The sequence below is a fragment of the Chelonia mydas genome, chromosome 2 (genome assembly GCF_015237465.2).
Source record: "Chelonia mydas isolate rCheMyd1 chromosome 2, rCheMyd1.pri.v2, whole genome shotgun sequence".
Lineage (NCBI taxonomy): Eukaryota > Metazoa > Chordata > Testudines > Cheloniidae > Chelonia > Chelonia mydas.
This window is the reverse complement of record NC_057850.1, coordinates 142,791,944-142,808,543: the sequence shown is the minus strand read 5'-3', so window position 1 is coordinate 142,808,543 and position 16,600 is coordinate 142,791,944. Positions and strand designations below refer to the sequence as shown.

At 43.3% G+C, this 16,600-nt stretch overlaps 1 protein-coding gene across 8 annotated transcripts in view; it reads left to right on the top strand.

Annotated features, from left to right (window-relative positions):
- The window catches only part of TERT (telomerase reverse transcriptase), a 133,471-nt gene that overhangs the window by 73,227 nt on the left and 43,644 nt on the right, over positions 1 to 16,600 (top strand). For all 8 annotated transcript variants that reach the window (XM_043540299.1, XM_037893378.2, XM_027824049.3 and 5 more), the window contains 3 exons: positions 232 to 358; positions 696 to 757; positions 8,136 to 8,260. In XM_043540299.1, coding sequence (XP_043396234.1) covers positions 232 to 358; positions 696 to 757; positions 8,136 to 8,260 — 314 coding nt within the window. The remainder of the gene's footprint in view (positions 1 to 231; positions 359 to 695; positions 758 to 8,135; positions 8,261 to 16,600) is intronic.

The following is a 16,600-nucleotide window of genomic DNA, read 5'->3' as shown; positions in this document are numbered from 1 at the left end:
GAGTCGTCATAGCAAATCCCAAAGGGATGTATCCTCTTTGCAGCTCAAGCTCTACCTGGATAGATCTCCAAAGAGGTAAAGGGAAGGGCAGTTATAAGTATATCAGAGGAAAAAATACTAGTAGCAATAGGAAGATAGTACATCTATTTTAATCTTTTTCTACCATTTATGGAGTTAATTTACAGAAATAATCATGTTAAAACTGTATTGTTTTTCCTCTTGTCTTTGTAGTTATGCCTGTACTTCTATCAGGTCAAGTCTCTCCTTCAATTCAAGCAGCACAGCAGGGAAAAACATGAAATACAAACTTGTCACAGTCTTGAAGCTGAAATGTCATAGTTTATTTCTCAATTTACAGGTGAAAATTGAAATACTTCAATTTTTTTTTATTTAGTGTTTCCAAAGTAATTATAAATGTCTTTAGTTCTGACACTTAGTCTGATTGTACAAAATGCTGAGCATATCCTGGAGGTGCTGAAGTTACTGAAAATTGAGGATGCTCAGCACTTTGCAGAATCAGACCCTTGCAGAATTGTGTGAATATGTGATGATAGGAATTTTTCAAGGGTGGTATAAAACCTTATTTCTCCGTGGTCCAATCCCAGGCTGTTGGATTTGAACATAACATACATTTTTAGGAGCACTCTAATATACATTTGTGTAGATTAATTTTTTTTTTGTATCTTTTATTCTAGGTCAACAGTCTTAGAACAGTTTTCATTAACATTTATAAGATATTTTTGCTGCAGGCCTACAGGTATGTCAATGTCTTCTTCAATAACTCAGAAAATTTCAGTACTGTTATATGCCATGTGAAGGAGCTGTGGATTAGAGAAAAGTAACGCCATAAAAGTTTGCCCTGATAGTTTTTGTATCAAGTTGTAGCATTCTTTCTACAGGTATTAAAATATATCAGCCCATGTAATGTTGTAAGGTTCAGGATGTGCCAGTATATGAAGTGTGTGTTTAGGTTAACCTGCATTTTAATAAGTTGAACAGGAAGCTGGGTTTTTTTAAAATATTTTAAAGCATCCACAAGTGACATAAGGAAGAAGGAATCTGGGATGAAATACTGTTTTGCTCCATTAGGATGACCAGAAAACATAATTCATTAACCAGATTGTACTGAGAACTACGTGTCTTGTGCAAAACTGTGAGGACTTTGACCTGTATTCTGCTGGTCCTAATTAAGGTATAATTCTCCCAAGTTAACCGCAGTTTCTTAACTGCTGATAATTTTTAATGATTTTACAGCTGAACAAGTGTAGCTGTCCTCAGTGAACAGTTGTTAATCATCAGGGTAAAGTTCATATTCTGGTCAAGGATGAATAGAAATGATCACAAGTTGACAACCAGCTAAAAAAAGAGACATTTTAATCTTTGTGCGTCACATGCTGCTCATCTGCATTGGATGTGGGGGAGAGCAAAGTAGAACACAAAGGGATGGAAAAGCCCAAAACCATAGGAATGGGGTCCAGTAATATGAATTGTGTGTTTAGGTTAACCTGCATTTTAATAAGTTGATCAGGACGCAGGGTTTTTTTAAAATATTTTAAAGCATCCACAAGTGACATAAGGAAGAAGGAATCTGGGATGAAATACTGTTTTGCTCCATTGGGATGACCAGAAAACATAATTCATTAACCAGATTGTACTGAGAACTACGTGTCTGGTGCAAAACTGTCAGGACTTTGACCTGTATTCTTCTGGTCCTGGTTAAAGTATAATTCTCCCAAGTTAACTGCAGTTTCTTAACTGCTGATAATTTTTAATGATTTTACAGCTGAACAAGTGTAGCTGTTCTCAGTGAACATTTGTTGATCATCAGATAAAGTTTATATTTTGGTCAAGGATGAATAGAAATGATCGCAAGTTGACAACCAGCTAAAAAAAGAGACATTTTAATCTTTTTGCTTCACATGCTGCTCATCTGCATTGGATATGGGGGAGAGCAAAGTAGAACACAAAGGGATGGAAAAGTCCAAAGCCATAAGAATGGGGAGCAGGGTAAAAACCAACTAGCTTGCTACCCATAAGATTGTAGGAGCCTCTCCATGCAAACCATGCATGATGGGGCATGATGATGTTGTCCTATAATTCAGATGAGCTAATTTTGCAAAATTCTCTTGTCAGTCTGTATTCTGTCCACTGGACCATTCCCTTGCTGGTGACGGGAGCTGGAAGTAATATTCTTGCAATTGTACTGTATTCCCCAAACTTACAATTCAGAGCTGGTAAACTGTGACTTGTTGTCAATGACTATTTCTTCTTGAATGCCAAAAAGATGTCTTTTCTTAACTTTTCTTTGATGTTTTGACTTGTGGGTCTAATTCTAATGACAGGTTTCAGAGTAGCAGCCGTGTTAGTCTGTATCCACAAAAAAAAAAAAAAAAAGAGGAGTACTTGTGGCACCTTAGAGACTAACAAATTTATTTGAGCATAAGCTTTTGTGAGCTACAGTTCACTTCATCAGATGCATTCAGTGGACTAATTCTAATGAGTAGATTTTCTACAAATTTAGAAAAATATTCAGTGTTATCATATCGGTAGGCCTCCCCTGTATACACTGATCTAGTGCTTTTCTTTTCTTTTCCAAGGGCTATCATTAGGGCCCTACCAAATTCACAGCTGTGAAAAATGCATCGCAGACCGTGAAACCTGATCTCCCCTATGATATCTGGCTACTGTAGGGGAGGGGCAGGGCTGGGTGCACCTCAGCCAGAGGCTCTTGCCGTGTGCTGGGCTCCAGTGGCTAGTCCCAGCTGGGCTGGGGAGGGATTAGACTTCCTCTTCCGCTGAATAGGCCACTCCCAGGGCTGGGTCAGAGCCACCTCCGGGAACCTCCCCCATAAGGCTGGCCCTGCCCCTCCTCCCCCCCCGAAGTGATGACCGCTCATATCCTGTGACCCTCACTGCTACTGGTGGTGGCACTGGCTTTAGAGCAGGGTGCTACCCAGCTCTGAAGACACTGCCCCTACCAGCAGCAGCGCAGAAGCAAGGGTAGCAATCCCATGACCCCCCTACAATAGCTTTGCTATTCCCCATGACTCACTTTTGGGTCGGGACCCCCACAGTTACAATATTATGAAATTTCAGATGTAAACATTACACTGACTACTTTTAAAATCCTGTGACTGTGAAATTGACCAAAATGGACCCTGAATTTGGTAGGGCCCTAACTATCATGTAATGCTGTGGCTGAACGGTTCTTTTCATTGTGTCTTTCTGACACCAGACTTGCATGATTTGCCCTGCATTTTAGGTGAGTTTGTTGGCCCACTACACTGACATTTATGCTTGCTTCCACCACTTGACTACAAATAATTATTAATAATGATAATTGCCACTTTAGATGTCAAAGTCCTACCTTTATGCACCACCGCAATCCTCAAAATCCTCACTCAGCTGTCACCAACTTTGTAGGTACCTACGTTTCTCCCAGTGAGCATGTGCATAGCCACCTCAGACTAGGTGCTTGGGTGCCTACCTCATGCTAAGCCAAAATGGTATCCTCAAACTAGGTGCTCCCCCCACTTGTCTTGTCTGTGTGTGGGCATGCTCAGAGCATGCATAACCCCACTCAAAACAGGAGGTGCTCCTGTTATAACCTTTTGTCCAGTGTCTCAAGAACTCCCGCATGATATGGGAGACCCAGGTTCATTTCCCCCACCCTCCTTAATGTTGAAAAGGAATTTGAACTTAGGGTCTTCCCTCTCCCAGGAGAATGCCCTAAGCACTGGGCTATGGGCTATTCCAGGGCACGTTTCTCTCAATGTCTGCTGTTGAAATTGTTCCACTTTTTATAAATAGTAACTATGCATTGGAGCAGTGGGACTAGAACATGGGTCTCATATTCCAGGTGAGTGCCCTAACTGCTGGGCTGTAGAGTTATTCTCTCTTTTATTGGCCCAAAGATTATTTAATAACCCACAGTGCAGTAGCTAGGGCATTTCCCTGGTGAGTAGGAAACCCACATTCAAATCCCTTTCCCCACCTCAGGCAAAAGGGGGAATTGAATCTGGGGCTCCCATATGCAAGGTCAATGCTGTAACCACTGGGCTAAAAGTTATATGGGGGCAGTGGTGATACCACCACCTCCTCCAAAAAACAGCTTAGGCACCTAAATCCAGGAGAGGGTTCATGGCTATGAACCCTAAGCAGAGATAGGTACCTCCCTCTGGCCTAGATGTAGGCACCTAAATCCCTTTGAGGGACAGGAGTAAGGACCCATCCTCTCCTCAGCATGTCCTGTTGGCTAGCTTTGGCAGCTCCTGGTTCACAGTGCTGGCTTTTGTGGATCCCATTCTTCGGCATTTGTCTCTCCTCATGCATTGTAAAGGGAGCTTGGTCACCTAATTTGGGACTGGGGATTCCACTGGGTGGCAAGGAGCCTAAAAATCAGGCCTTGCAACACCGAAGTCCCTTTGTGGGTCTGGCCCTGTGGAAGTACAATGCAATAGGCATAGATAATCAAATTTGGAAAATTTTCTTTCACTGGATAGAAGTCACAGGCTGTATGCACAACGTCATTAAGTCACTGCGCCAACTGCATCTTGCAGTTGTGTATCACCACTAATGGCTATTTTACATTGTTCTAATCTCTGTAGCGAGACTGGAAGGCCACTCAAAATGACTCCCACATGTGCTTCATAATACATTTTAGGTGGTAGAATTTCAATTCGAGCCTTTCTTTTTTTTTTTTTTTTTTGGTGGTCTGCCCTTACTCCCCTTTATAACTCATGTGTCCTTAAGAACATAGCTGACTTTGTTGTAGGATGCACTTTTGTCTGTTAAAGTCCAATAGCCTTTATTGCCTTAAAAACCGTTTTTAACCTTTGTGCTATAATCTTCTTCTAACTTCCCATGAACTAAAATGTCTTCCATATACATTTCCATTCCCTCCAAGCTTCACAGTATTTAGTAGGGTTTGACGCTGAATGGGAACAAATGAAATCAATATCTTCTTTTTCTAAGTTACATTATAAAATTTGTCAGCTTGGTATTCTCGGAGGGGTGGAACTTTCCAGCATTTACTAACTACATCTAGTGAGGAGACCATTACTGCACCAACTAACCAACTATCTTCTGCTGGTGTAAATTTTTCTAGCTCTATTGAATACTACTACTTCTGTGCTACTTGAGAGATGTGGCCCTTTATTTTCCATGGCAAGAGCAATATACCTTTCCCCCCCAGTATTGACTCATTAAACTTGTTTAAGTCTACAGATATCACCATACCTGCATTTGTCATACAACTCCATAGGGAGACACCATTCTGTTTCAATACTTCACTCTAATACATCATTCTATTCCATTCTAACTGTTGTTTCACTTTGGGAAGCAGCAGGTTTGGGGAGAGCTCAAAGGACATAGCCCACCTTTCAAAAGAACTTGCACAGGTTCTCCCTTAAGTAAGCCACCTTTCCAACACCATTTCAACTTCCTATGTTTTATGTGGCCTATCTCTGTGGCTGTGGTTTGATCTCGGAGATTACTTACAATGGATCCATTAACGTCAAAGGTGTGAAACTCTTACTGTGACACAGGGTCTGGGATCCCTCCCTAAGCTATATTTCATAACAAGGGAGAATGGGTAAGAGAAAAATCCAGTCTGCCTACTTGGATGGCCTAAATCGTAAGTGTTCGATAAATATTTCTGTTCGGTAGTTATATCATATGATTATGAAACACTTTCCATTCCAAGAGTAACTCAAGAGGATATTAAACAGTGGCTACTAGAAATTAGACATTTTTAAATCAGCAGGTCTGGATGGATAACTTGCATCCAAAAATTTTAAAAGAACTGGCTGAAGAGCTCACTGAACCATTAATGTTGATTTTCAATAACTCTTGAAAAAAGAAAAGGAGTACTTGTGGCACCTTACAGCTACAGTGAAAGCTTATGCTCAAATAAATTCGCTGTAGCTCACGAAAGCTTATGCTCAAATAAATTTGTTAGTCTCTAAGGTGCCACAAATACTCCTTTTCTTTTTGTGGATACAGACTAACACAGCTGCTACTCTGAAATAACTCTTGAAACACTGAGGAAGTTTCAGAAGAGTGGAAGAAAGCGAATGTTATGCCAATATTTAAAAAGGCTAAATGGGATGACCCTGGTAATTATAGTTCTGTCAGCAGGGGCAATACCAGCTTCTTCCCGGTGGCGGGGCTGAGGTGGGCTAAGAAAATTAGCCAGGGGAGGGGGGCTCTGCCCCTTCGCTCTCTGGTAAATTCTGGTCCCACCCTTAGCCAAGAGGCCCTGCCTCCTTCCCATTGCCCCAGCCCTCTCCCGGTTCCTCAGGTAGGTGCTGGCCCCCACTTGTCAGAAGGCTCTGCTTCTCCCTGGCCCTGGCCCCTGCTCCTCAGGTAAGTGCTGGCCGCACCTCTTCCTCTTCCCACCCTTGAGGCCCTGTCCCCTGGCCAGGTCGGAGGCCAGAAGCCAGAGCTTGGCAGTGCAGGGTGGCTGCTGCGCTGGCTGGTGCCATGGTGCAGGTGGCCAAGGTGCTCCCCTGGCTCCTCCTGCTGCTGGTGCCTGGGGCCATGGGGCTGTAGCTTCTCTTCAGCTCCCTGCCACCCTTTGACTAGTTGCAGCCAGTAAGAGCCACCTGGGGGGGCGCTTTTCTGGGGCCAGCAGAGCCCTTGAGGAGCGGAGACCACGGGAAGTGGGGCACAGGAGCCTGGGCTGGAGCAGGTTAGTCCAAGCCACTGTGGGAACCCCAGACCCTCCATCTGCCCTGGGCGGCATGCCCTGGCGGGCAGGGACACAGGCTTGGGACTGCTTTGGGGCCCCCCCAGCCCCTGCCCAGGCTTCCTCTGCCCTGTTGCTGGTGGCAGCACTGCCTTCAGAGCTGCTAGCCAGCAGCCACCACTCTCCAGCCACCCAGCTCTGAAGGCAGTGCCACTGCCAGCAGCAGTGGAGAAGTAAGAGTGGCAATGCCATACCATGCCACCCTAACTTCTGCATAAAGTTTGATCTTTGCACTGGGAGGACTGCCTATGGGGTGGGGGGGTGCTAAGGGAAAATTTGGGGAGGCTATAGTCGTAACAAGCCCCGCACCGCCCGTCTCTCATCCTGACATTGATCCTAGGCAAAATAATGGGACTCAATTAACAAAGAATTAAAGAAGGGGAATACAATTAATGCCAGTCACCATAGGTTTATGGAAAACAGATGTTGTCCAACTTTTTTGTCCGTGTAAAGCGGTACCAAGCCTTACCAGAAGTGTATTGCATCAACACTATTACCTTGATCAACCCAACTTGTAATCTCATTAAAAAAGAAAAACTAGAGCGATACAAAATGAACATGGCACACATTAAATGAATTCAAACTGGCAGGTCTCAAAATGTAATTGTAAATGGGGGATCATCAAATGGAAATATTTCTACTGTGATCTTGCAGGGATCAATTTTTAACTATGCTTTTAACATTTTTACTAATGACCTGGGGAAAAAAAAATCATCACTAATAACATTTGGGGAGTGGTAACTGAAAAAGACATGTGGGTCATGGTGGATTATCAGCTGAACATGAAGTCCCAATGCAACACTGTGGCCAAAAGGGTTCATGTGCTCCTTGGATATAGAAATGGGGAAATATTGAGTAGGAATATTGTATAGCTCTACATAATAAAGAGGATAGGTTACTTATACAGAGCGACATGGATTGCCTAGGTGGAAGCAAACAATTGTGCATTTTAATACAACTGAATATAAACTTATACCTAAAGGAACAAAGAATGTAGGCCAAACTTTCAGGATGAGGGACTCTATCCTGCTGTAGCAGATGCTGCACTGGGACCACCTGAAAGCTGCCAGAACAGCTGTTGCTGGGAATGGAGGAGAAGAGATTTGGCCTGAGTTCCCCACCACCATCCTTTAAGGAGCACCATGTGGGGCAAGAACTGGGCAACCTCTTCCTCTTTTCCCCCCACCCTGCAAGTGTATGTCTGTTTTCTCCTCTCTTCACCCCACTGTGACCCACAGACCCAGCATCTGGTGCCAGCAGTTCATTCTTCCCCTTCCCCCAAGGAACTAAATGGGGCTCAAGTTTCCCACCCCCTTTCCAATGTTTTTAATTTTTTTAAGGTTATCACTTGGGATTTTAAAAGTTTAATAAACTCTTTTATTATTAGGTTCCATGCATGTGTTCTCCAGCTTCCCTTTAACCAGCAAGTTAGAAAAAACCCTTGCTTCTTCCTGAGGATCATTTCTGATACTGCATCATGCTGCTATTCTATTTTGAAAACCAAAAACACAGGTACGGCATGTTAAGTGGTTATGAATATCATAAAATAAAGAAGAATTTTAAAGTTTTAAAAATAGACACGTGACGGGGTTCAGAAGTGCAATCCTGACCAGTGAGGGGTTGCCACTTGCCTGCAATGCTTTGCTGTTGTAGCTTATAACCAGCCTACCAGTGTATAGGTCACACCCTGAGTGTCCGTATGCTAGACAGTCCTTGTTCAGCTGTTCTGACCTCAGTAGCCTGTCTACAGCACCACTCTGGCTTCTACCAGCCTTGGTTGCAACCAGCAAGATGAGCCAAACTCACTCGTAGTTTGTTTACCGAATATGTAAAAATGGACCATTGTCTTTTCCTGAAGATTGGGCTGCTCAGAGAATCAAATGTACATTCCTCTGTCTAATGTTTATTAACTCCCTGATTTGCCTGGCCTGAACACCTTTTAGTTATCCTTTCAGAATATGTCCATAACTCTTAATACCACCACAGACATACATCACACAAGATTACTAATGATCAGTGAGTTGTTGATCTTCAGGCAATACCTCACAAGACATATTTTTCACAAAGATTATTACAGTAGTGTTTACAATGTGAATACAGGATGCTTAGTGTCACCACGCCCCCCTTACAAAGCTGCAGGGTTGACCCACTGGTTGACCCATTGGCAGCAGGTTAGAACCCACTGTTCTCCAACCCCTCAATATGTTTAATTACATCTGAAATGAACATCCTAAATCTATAGATTAAGGGGCACCTTTCCCCCTCCTTAGCATCCATACTTCCCCCAGCAGTTGCTTCACACCCTCTGGGTCACCCAGCCCAGAGTTCTGTCATCCCTGAAAGTGTTTACTCAGCTCTCTTACTGCTCCAAGTCTGCCCTGCTCTCAGTGGAGTTCTGGCCCACAGTTATTTACCTAGCTGTGCCAGAGTCCCACTGCTCCTAGCAAATCATGGGCCACAACATCATCTAGCTGTGCCTCAGTTTCCTTCACCCAAAACAGTAAAAAGTCACCCATTAGGACACGAAAACAGGTCTCATCCCCCTCAACGTCTGCCCTGCGCCCAGCTGAGTTCTGATCCACCACCATCTCTCTGCACTCAGCAGTTTCTGGGCCACTGCACTGTCTAGCCTTGCCTCAGTTTCTCTGCTTTCAGTAGCGTTCTGGACCACAGCATTCCTAGCTGTGTCAGAGTCTTTAGCACATGAGCAGATCTTGGGCCACAGCACCTTTTCAGCTATACCACAGACACATTCAGCGCTGACTCCATTTCCCTGGTGAGGGTTTACTGCTTCAACCACTGAGTCTGGCTATCGTGGGCTTGTATCTGAGTCCTCGGGTTCAACCTGGTTACCTCAAAACAGCATACAAACAACACATCAAGAAAAAACACTTCCCACAGTCAGAATCCTGGAATAACTTTTAGAACCCATAATATCAAAGGCTACAGGCAGAGTGGTAGGGTCCATCATACCCACATCTGGTTGTCTGCTAGCCTCCTATCAGGTACACCATTATGTCCTTCCTCCTGGGTTCCATGAGCATGACTTGCCCCTCCTCTTCTGTCTGAGCTGCCTGTTTGTCCTTGTCAGCAAGCTTCTGTTGCTCCAGCTCTGCTTCCTGACTCAGACACCTGATATCCAGATCTGTCCGTCTCTCCTCCACTAACAGCCTTTTCCATTCTAACCTGCACAGCTCTGTACCTCTCGCTATTGATACTGCTTCTGTTGGGTCATCTGGGGAACCATCTGCTTAGGCTTCTGCATGTCCTGTAGGAGAAAAAGGGACCCTTATCTGGCTCCCAGTTTGCAGCAAGTGCCCCATTCTGTCTCCTGGTTTATGAGTGTAGCATGGCTACTCGCTCTATTTGCTTCTGAATCTGATCAGCTGCTGCAAGACCTGAGTGTGCAAACAGCTCTTTTAACTGTTTCTTGGTGAGCTCAGCATCTGCTTCTTTGCACATCCTGCCTTTTCTGCTGCTTAATCATATTTATGCCTTTCTTTGACTGCTCCCAGCCTTTTCACTTGAAAATCACTTAAAACTATTTCACCAGTGCTTAAAGTGTAAACCTGTTACATTAATGAGCTGTGTGTAAATCCTGCATAACTGTGGCACTGCGACAGGGTTCGGGTAGTGCCTGCCTGCAATACCACAAAAATAGAGGTTTCAGAGTAGCAGCCTTGTTAGTCTGTATTCGCAAAAAGAAAAGGAGTACTAGTATTCCTTTTCTTTTCACAAAAATAGAGTGCATGCTTTTTGCTGACTATGGTTGTCCCAGGCAGAGAGCCACAGTAGCAAGGCATTGTAAGGTACTCAGGGTCATGGGGTAAGAGGTGACACAACTCTTCTCTGGTCTGGAGTGCACCCCAGAATGTTACAACACCTCAGTGGCACAATAGCTGCAGTCACTGTTATGCTCATCTGTTGCACTGGCAGTGAATCATTCTCCCATACCAGGGTAACTAGTATGAATGATCAAGCAGCATGTTCTATTAGAAACAAAATGTTTACCTATATAACATATGTAGAGAGGAGACATTTCCTGTTGTGGATAAAATAATGGAGATGTCACAGTTCACATTTAATAAACCCTGAAAGCATTGACAACTGCAGCTTTGGGACTGATCAGAGACAATTGATATACAATTGAGGTCCCTTTCCTTCAGCCAATAAAACCACTGGGGATGGAACTAATTAACAGATTTTACTTTTAAATTCTCAGAAAATAAATTCAATAAGTGTTTGTGTGATGCAATCCCTGGGGTGCAGCCTGGGACTGTGAGACCGCTGTGCTCCCTTAACTCTCTCCAGCCTCAGCTGTCTCTCACAATGCTTTGCTAGTGACAAGCAGCAAACCCCTGCAGGCACTGTTAACACTCAGCACAACAGTATGTGGAGGCCCCCACCTAGCTAGATTGCATGAATGCTCCCAGAGTCACTCATGAATCACACAGAGAAAGGCACCAGCCAGATCCACCCAGATCCCAGCACTGTACCTCAGGAATATGCTGTTTTGCATTGCTCAAGACGAGCAGTGCTGATTTATTAATTGGTTCACCACTTCATCTATAGAAAGTGAATATACACTAGCCTTTGCAAACCTGAGCAGATTACCAAACACTTCAGGCAAACTCTTTGATAAAGATAAACAGTTAAACAAATGTATTGACTACAAAAGATAGATTTTAAGTGATTATAAGTGATAGGCAAACAATCAGTTAGTTACCAAAATAAAATAAAATATAAGCATGCAGTCTAAACTCTCAACCCTATTAGATGGGACAACATCTAGATTAAGCATTTTTCTCACCCCACTGGATATTGCAGTTCATAGTACACAGATTTCACCCTGGAAACCTGGATCAGTCTCCTCTATTGGAGTCTTAAGTATTCTCAGTGTCCTTGTTGCTTGCAGCATAGGTGGGGGCAGGAGAAAGGCCCAGCATGGGGCCCCTGTGTTCTGTTTTATACCCTCAATCCCATGTGCTTGGAGAACACAAGTCCAGGCATGTCTGGTGGACATTGCTGAGTCTCCAGGCAAGGTTGAGCAATTCATAGAATCATAGAATATCAGGGTTGGAAGGGACCTCAGGAGGTCATCTAGTCCAACCCTCTGCTCACAGCAGGACCAATCCCCAATCAAATCATCCCAGCCAAGGCTTTGTCAAGCCTGACCTTAAAAACTTCCAAGGAAGGAGATTCTACCACCTCCCTAGGTAACGCATTCCAGTGTTTCACCACCCTCCTAGTGAAAAAGTTTTTCCTAATATCCAACCTAAACCTCCCCCACTGCAACTTGAGACCATTACTCCTTGTCCTGTCCTCTTCTACCACTGAGAATAGTCTAGAACCATCCTCTCTGGAACCACCTCTCAGGTAGTTGAAAGCAGCTATCAAATCCCCCCTCATTCTTCTCTTCTGCAGACTAAACAATCCCAGTTCCCTCAGCCTCTCCTCATAAGTCATGTGTTCCAGACCCCTAATCATTTTTGTTGCCCTTCGCTGGACTCTCTCCAATTTATCTACGTCCTTCTTGTAGTGTGGAGCCCAAAACTGGACACAGTACTCCAGATGAGGCCTCACCAATGTCGAATAGAGGGGAACGATCACGTCCCTCGATCTGCTCGCTATGCCCCTACTTATACATCCCAAAATGCCATTGGCCTTCTTGGCAACAAGGGCACACTGCTGACTCATATCCAGGTTCTCGTCCACTGTAACCCCTAGGTCCTTTTCCGCAGAACTGCTGCCTAGCCATTTGGTCCCTAGTCTGTAGCTGTGCATTGGGTTCTTCCGTTCTAAGTGCAGGACCCTGCACTTATCCTTATTGAACCTCATCAGGTTTCTTTTGGCCCAATCCTCCAATTTGTCTAGGTCCCTCTGTATCCTATCCCTGCCCTCCAGCGTATCTACTACTCCTCCCAGTTTAGTATCATCCGCAAATTTGCTGAGAGTGCAATCCACACCATCCTCCAGATCATTTATGAAGATATTGAACAAAACCGGCCCCAGGACCGACCCCTGGGGCACTCCACTTGACACCGGCTGCCAACTAGACATGGAGCCATTGATCACTACCCGTTGAGCCCGACAATCTAGCCAACTTTCTACTGGTGTGGCCTCATGCAGGCGGGTCATTGAATTGTATGTAGCTCCCTTGCTGGACAATGGTTGTTGATGCGTTGTTTGACACTCCGCCTGGGTGTTGGTTACTTTCCTTGCTGTTGTCTCTGGGGAGCTAATATCTGGCTGATTCCCCCAATTTACAGCATAATTTAGTGACAACCACACAACAAAATTCTCATAACTACATATGCATTAATGATATACATATATCGATAGAAAAATTACTTTCAGCAGATCATAACCTTTCCCCAGATATCTCACATGGACTGCTCTATATGCAAGATCACAATTATGTATTGATGAGGAATATGGGGGTTACAGGGCACTCCCCCAAGGTACAGAACGTCACAGTTGGGTCCTCTCATCCTTCATTATGGAGTCGTGATGAGCTCCTCCATAATACACAACCTGTATATGAATTAAAGGTACTTACAGTACATTTCTGCAGAGGATCTCATTGCTTTGCAGAGGTGGGTGAGTACAGTGGACGACCTCAAGTGTGGTGTTTACCACCTTTAACTTTATTTATATTTCTAATATTCCATGTACTTAGAATTAAGGATTATTAAAAATATTGTGGTATCTGCTTAAATGGTTACAATAAGTAAATGCAAGTTTTTGAGTGTGTTCACAGTATTATCTCAAGTTAACGATAAGGAAACTGAAACACAGAGATGCTAATGAACTTGCCCAACATCACAACAGAAATTATTGTCAGAGTTCTGTACAAATCCAGGTTTCCTGACTCCCATTTCCATAGTCACTAGGTTACTGCCTCTGATACACTTTTTAAAAACGATATCATATTATTTAGCCTGTAGCATATTATGTAGCATATGCCTGTGGTTGCCAACAACCTGTTCTGGGCTGAGTCTATGCTGTAGTCAAAAGGGTGATTGCATATTTGGCATATTTGCACTAGCATTAAGCTAGCTAGCATGGCTAAAAATAACAGTGAAGATGAGGTGGCACAGGCTTCAGCCTGGGCTGTACAAACATGCCAGGAATTTTGGGTATATGCTCACATTGCTAGCATGCACATGCTCTCCCCCCAGCACTCATTCACTGGAGGCATTCCTCCTTGTGTGTACATTTATCTTTCTGTCTTTTCTCCACATAGGCAATGACTATTGGGAGAGGATTATTTTCCTGCCCCATGGGGAGGGCAGATGACACTGATGTTGTGCTCTAGGCTGAGTGACTTAGCTTACTCTACCTGATCTACTCTCAGACCAGGCACAGTAACAGAGTCCCAATCAACTGCTCACTTTGGTCTCTGCTGTGGCTTCTGCTTGAGGTAGACAGTGAAGGGTGATGAAACTGCAGACTGCAAATGTGGGAAGTGGAGTTACACAGTGGCATCTTGGAGCAGTATGGGATGGGAAAGAGGAGATATTTGAGAGGCAGTAGGACTTGAGGAGAGAATGCAGCAGGGGAAGGGTTGGTTTATATTAAGATACCAGGTAAGATTGATTATTTGTTCTTCCTTGAGATGTCTTTCTCCTGCCTCTTCTATCACTCCTTCATTTTCTTACTTGGTTGCTTCTCCCCTCATTTACTCTCTGGTGAAGTCCCTTCGAGCACATTCCTTGGTCACCGCTCTCCCCTCTGTGGATGAGCTCATACACTCTCATAACTTCTTATTGATGACACCCTCCTCTGCTGCTCCTCTTGGAGCCTCAAGCAGAAGTTTCCATTTCCTCCCATTTCTGTTACTGTATGTTCAGCCACTAACTCAAATCCAACATATTAAAAATGAAATTTCTTGTCCTACTCCTACCATAAAAACCCTCTCCTTTCCCTTCCTTTATTATTATTATTATTGTATTATTATTATTATTATCCTTCCCACCATCTTTCTGGTCATCCAGGCTCACAACCTTTGTTATATTCTTCTCACTTCCTTTTCCATTCAGACTGTAAATCCTGCTGTTACTAATTCTTTTCTCATATTGTGAAATTCTGTCCCTTCACCTCCATTCGCATTCCCAAAACCTTGGTCCATGCTTTGATCATCTCTTGCCTTGGCTACTGTACCTTCTCCTTCCTGGCCTCCCAAAATCTCACCTTGTGTCTCCTCAAGTCCTTTTGACAGGATGCAGTCGAAAGCACTTTTTACCCTTCTCTGCAGCTATTTTATTTTCCCTCCTTTAGTCCCTTCATTGGTTTCCCAAGAATTATTTCACGAGAATTAATATTAAATTCAGACTTCTTATTCAGGGCTACACGGTACTGCTCCTACTGAAATCTTATATTTTGTTGTTACCTTATCGTTATTTACACAAATATTTTGCCATTCAGTGCTCTTTAATGCTGTTTTTGTCTTCTCCTTTCCATAAACAGCTGTGCACCTTTTCTTATGCAGCCCCCTATGCCTGGAACATCCTCATGTTCCTTTCTTCAGATCCCACCCCCATTAGCTTTCTGTTGTTGACTGCTACTCTGGATATCATTCTACTTTGCCTAAATTTAAATATATTTAATCTGCATATTTTAAAAGGTGTGTATATATAGGAAGTAAGACTGCATATATAACAAGCAGCATATCTCCTGATCAGGACCTTTATTGTTCCTCATCCTCCAATACCTCATTTTGTGTGTGGTATAGGTCTGACATTTTTTTAAACTTTCTATAAAATAAGGGCTATACACATCTGTAGTACTGTAGAAATAATATACACAAGAAATTGTGCAAAGAAGAAAAATACAAGAGTAAATTAAATCCAGAAACTAATTATAGAGAGATTCTATAACCTATTACTGACTTTTTCATACATTCCTCCTTTGTCTTGAAGTAGTTCTTAATCTGAATTTTTCACATTAATGAACACTTTACCAACATATCTTTTGCTCTAATTTACTGTGTTTCTGTGGCCTATAGAAGACAGAGTGATTCTTGAAACCTGCGTGACATTTTTTCTAGTCAATCCAATAATAGTAACCTACAGTCTTTTTTCTATGTAGTAAAAGAGTTGACACTTTCATTTTTCATAAATTATTTCTTTACGTGTTCATTTTAACCAAGTTTTATTTCCTGCTAATTGTCCTCATATAACATCACAACATAATCACACACAATGGGTGAGAGATTCCGTGTTGTGCTTCTAAGTGGTGGAGCATAGAATTTGCAGTCCAAGGCCAAGGGGGATAAAACGGCTTTTAGACATCTTTGCACCGTCTTGATTCTGGGCTGCTAGCCTGCTTAGATAGTGTATGTAAGTTATAGAAACCTCCCTGGACTGTCCTGTCTGTGATAGCAGTGTGTGCTGTGATACTCCCCTACCACAGCCCTCCCGCCCCCATGCCGGAACTTGTGAGAAGGTCCTTGGAAGACAGCCTTACAGCTGTCTTCTGCAGAGTCTGTACCAGAGGAATTCTCTCCGAGATAGTTCGGAAGGAAGAAGATTCCATTTTGGTCCTTTAACCTGGCTTAAAAGATGTGGACTGGGATGAGAATCACACCCAATGTGTTAATTTTTTAAACTTTCACTTACTAAAGATGCAGATTTTTCATTTGTTTTTTAACCTCTCCCATCCCCACCAGTCAGAGCTTTTATTCATGAGTTATGGAGAGGGAAATGATCTTGTGGTTAACTAGTTCCCAGTTTTGCTGTACTCTTCCTATGTGACTTGGGACAAATCACTGATTGTCTCTGTGCCTCAGTTCCTCATCTGAAAAATGAGGGCACAACTTCCTTGCTCTCATGGGTTTTGTAAGAAAAAATC